Consider the following 4,632-nt stretch of genomic DNA (forward strand, 5'->3'; position numbering starts at 1 on the left):
ATTGGGGGAAAAACAATCACATCCATTGGGAGACGGTAACATAATCAGCCATGGTGATTGGATGGTGAGCGGTGTGGTGTGAACGCGCGGTAGCAGCAGCTTGTTTTCCAACTGGATGTTCGTGGCACTGGATCCAGTTAAAGTAATAAGGTCTGGGGGGTTAAGAAGGGGGTGTCCTTTCTGGCTTTAGTCAAAGCAATTGTGACACCTACCTGTAGACCAAGGAACATAATCTGACAGATCGCCACCAAGCGACCCAGCAAAAACACTGATATACAGTATATATCTATATATATAATATTTGTTTGTCTGGTTGTTTATAGGCCTATTTGCCTATGCCATTTAACTTACAAGTGCTATTAATTTATGCGGGCAAAAAAAGGAAATAACTTAAAAAAATACAATAAAACAACAATTATATGCCTGTGTATCAGCATAGAGGAACAATCTTTTTTTTTTAAAAGAAAACGCCATCAATGCGTGGAAATAGAACATAACCACCTTTTGTGAACACTATAAAATGTTAGTTGCGCGCGAGTTGACTGGCTGAAATCAAATTCATCAAACGCGTTTGTTAGATTTTTGGCCTTATGTCGTTATGATTATCTTATACTGTATATAAGGTTTGAGGCCTTCGATGAACACACACACACACACACGCCCACACACACACACACACGCCCCCCCCCACACACACACACACACACACACCCACACACACACACACACACACACACACACACACACACACACACACTCATCTCCGGGGGATGTTAAAAATAGGAATTCCTATTCAAAGCTATGGCAACATTACTCTTACTGCTTATTACACCCAGGGAGAAAGAGAGGGGAGAGAAAGAGAGAGAGAGAGAGAGAGAGAGGGAGAGAGAGAGGGAGTATGTGTGTGTTGTTTATGGCCTTTTCCACTTCCAATAGATGTCTTGGGTATATCTTTTTGGTTCATTTCAAATGTCAGCCAGCAGTACATCAAAATTCAAAGTGTGGTGAAACCGAGTTGCCCTCATACAAAAAAAAAAACAAAAAAAAAAAAACAGTCGAGTAAATTGATTATCCCAGAAAAAGTCATTGCACCAAAGACGTATCGCAGGCTCCCTATACAGTACATTACTAACCGCTGTGTCGACGTCATCATCGCGAAATCGCGCGTTATTACGTACCTTTCTTTGACTCTACGTGTGCGGGTCTGAAATGCTGCTGGTGCTCAGCGGCAACAACAAGGTGGTTCGGGTTAGTTTTGAGGACAGGAGAGTCCGAGTTGTGTTTCTCCAAAGCCCCGGCCGACGCGCTCGGACCCTCGGCCGCCGCCGCTGCCGCCGCCGCCGCCGCGGCGGCAGAGGCTGCGGCCGCGGCGGCCGCGCCGACACCCGTCGAGTTATACCGCAGGATCCCCTGGCCCTGCAGCGGACTGAAGCTGCCGTAGTTTGTGTAGTTGCTATAGAAGGGAGACGTGTAATAAATAGGTCTTCCCAGGATGGAGGATGCGGGGTAAACGGCGCTTGCGGTCGGGGTGGCGGTGGGCGGTGCAGCGGGGTTAAGGAGGCCGACGCCGGAGGGGCAACCCGGATGCCCGAGTTGTTGATGTTGTTGTTGTTGGTGCTGTTGGTGATGCTGCTTTTGGTCCGAGGTAGCGATCTCCGCCAGCGACCATAACTTGGGTTTGACCGGGTTTGGGTTCTGAGGCGCGCCAGAAGAAGGCGCGACGATCCGGGTGTCGACACAGGGCGGTTTACTGAGGTTCCGGATCAGGTCGTCGCGTTGGGTGTGGAGGTGACCGTGGAGGTGGCTGTGCTGGTGGTGGTGATGGTGATGCTGGTGGTGGGGTTGACCGAGGATCGGCGCCTCGACTCCCGTGAGAGGCGACGAGGTGACCGGTTTGGGTGAGAGCTGAGCCCGCCGGCGCTCGTCTCCCTCCGGATCCTCGTCCTCCTCCTCGTCCCGGCACGAGTCTCCTGCCCGGCAGCTCAGCTTCTCCCCGTCCGACTCCGCCGAACACGAGTGGTCCGTCAGGGTGTCGACGTGCAGGCTAATGCCTATAGGGGATGGAGGGAAAATAACATTTCAAATTAACATAATCAGGCAAAGAAAGAAAGAAGGAGAGAGAGAGAGAGAGAGAGAGAGAGAAAGAAAGAAAGAAAGAAAGAAAGAAAGAAAGAAAGAAAGAAAGAAAGACAACTTGGCTTATTCAATCCACACGTGTTGTTAGTAATAGGCTAGTGATAAGGCCTTTAATTTAAGAATTTCACAATGAGACATTCCCAAACAAAAACTAAAAAAACAAACAAAAAAGAAACCAAACACATACTTTGTGTTTTCACCGTGTAGTCATTTTTTGTTATTGTTATTACTATATTGTTATTACAAATGCACGAATTGTTTAATACCCGACCACAGTTTTCAGTCATTCAAATTATTATATATAATGTATTATCATGTTATATATATATATATATATATATATATATATATATATATATATATATATATATATATATATATATATATATATATATATATATATATTCCCTAAAATAACAAACCGAGTTTGTCGAGGCCACTCACGGTGATTGCTTTATTATGGGGTCGTTCCTGCCATTAATCACGTGTGGAAGGAGCGGTAAATAAAAAAGGCAGGGGCATTTCTCCACCCCACGCCCCCCCCACCCACCCGCCCCACCACGCCCCCTCCACCCTCAATCTGAATCGTTAAACGGATCATTGGGCCTCGTCCCCACTACCCCATACCTTCATCCTCCGCCGAAGCCTCGCTGTTCTCCATGGCCTTCTCCTCCTTCCTCCTCTCCTTCTCCCTGTCCCCGTCCGCGTCCTCCTCGTCCTCGTCCTCGCTCTTGTTCCGTGGCGCCCACGTCATCTTGTTCTCCTTCTTGAGCCTCCGGCGGGCGTTGGCGAACCAGGTGGAGACCTGCGTCAGGGTCATCTTGGTGATGATGGCCAGCATGATCTTCTCGCCCTTGGTGGGGTAGGGGTTCTTCCTGTGCTCCTGCAGCCAGGCCTTCAGGGTGGCCGTGGCGTCTCTGGTGGCGTTCTTGCGGTAGGCCGGGTCGTTGAGCTGATATGCGTAACCGGGACTCCCGTACGGGTGGTAGCTCAGCGCCCCGGCCATGCTGGTCGTGTGCGCGTCGTAGGGAGAACTCTGGAGTGGACGAGATAATATAATATAATATAATATAATATAATATAATATAATATAATATAATATAATATAATATAATATAATATAATATAATATAATATAATATAATATAATATAATATAATATAATATAATATAATATAATATAATAAACGGATGCAGGAATCCCGAGTGCATTCCTCCCACGAACAATTGTATTCTCAAATTAAATTTATATAATGATCAACTCAAATAAACACTCATATAAAAACAGTCTTTGTGCGCAGACGGACACAGGTGCGTACCACAGTATAGGCCTGGGAAAGGCGTGAGCAAATGGTAACCTGCTCAGATCGATCGTTATCAGAATGACTAATAAAAGCGATTATGGTAATGTTTCTGACGAAGACAGATAATATTAATAGGTATTTTCAATCCCCCCCCTAATCGCCAATTATCTCCCTTCCGCTTTATTTTTCAGTGCGTGTTGTAGCTATTTTGTTGTGCGATAACCCCCGTTGTTCTCGCAGCATTACAAATCCTATTAAGCAAAATCACCTGGAAAACCCCATACAGCATTTGCATTGCAATTCTTCTCATGTTTGTTTTTTTAAATATTTTTGTCTATATATATATATATATATATATATATTCCAATCAACTCTCAACCAGCAACCTGCTTCATTGTCGTTTAATATAAATTGCTGCTGAATTTAGACGATGATGGTAAAAAGCAAAAACAACAATAACGTTGTATATTTTTACAGGCATTTTGTTTAGATGCCACTGGTCCAAATTAATATGTTATTATGAAATAACTATTTTATTTATTATATATGTATATATGAAAAGTACATACGTTTCATAGATGTATATATATATATATATATATAACTTAAAAAAAAAGTTAAACGCGCGGCTTCAATGCGTTGGCTGATCCGCCCATACGGACAAACGTGGACATGAAACCATGACAATTTTACATCTAACCCTTCGGACATAGGACGGGAAGTGTACTCTACCATATACGACGGGAATCCGGTGGCCGGGTCCGTGGAGTAGGGCAGCGGACTGGAGAAGCCCGCGCCGGCAGAGGCGGAGAAAGCCGCCGATCCCGGGTAAGGGCTGAAGGCCGATCCGGAGGAGGAGGATCGGGCGACCAGCTCCTCGCTCCTCGGGGCGGCCAGAGCCGAAGCCCCGTACGCCGGACACGAATAGAGAGCCAGAGAGCCCGGGGGCTGGTAAAGGTAACCCTGAGGATAAGACATGACGATTGCGGCGCTGGGGCTATTTCGTCGACTCCCGAAATGGAAGTGGGAATAGGGGGGCGACGGGGGGCGGAGGGGGGGCGGGGAGGTGGGGAGGGAGGGAGGGAGGGGGGGGGGTAAAAAAAAACAACCAAAAAAAAACAAAAAAAAAAACCCTCAACAATCAGCTGAACAAACAATCAGCGGAGAGTGTGAAGTAGGAACAAATCATCCC

General features: G+C 46.1%; 1 protein-coding gene across 1 annotated transcript; it reads right to left on the reverse strand.

The window, feature by feature from the left end:
• Window positions 1-1,142: 1,142 nt before the first annotated feature.
• irx2a (iroquois homeobox 2a) lies at window positions 1,143-4,418 on the reverse strand (the record flags this gene model as incomplete). The annotated part of the gene is made up of 3 exons (XM_080004938.1): window positions 1,143-2,051; window positions 2,764-3,172; window positions 4,173-4,418. The coding sequence occupies 3 exons, from the start codon at window positions 4,416-4,418 to the stop codon at window positions 1,171-1,173; spliced, it is 1,536 nt and encodes a 511-aa protein (XP_079861064.1). The 3' UTR covers window positions 1,143-1,170.
• Window positions 4,419-4,632: the final 214 nt, after the last annotated feature.

The sequence above is a fragment of the Zeus faber genome, assembly GCF_960531495.2.
Source record: "Zeus faber genome assembly, chromosome: 8".
Lineage (NCBI taxonomy): Eukaryota > Metazoa > Chordata > Actinopteri > Zeiformes > Zeidae > Zeus > Zeus faber.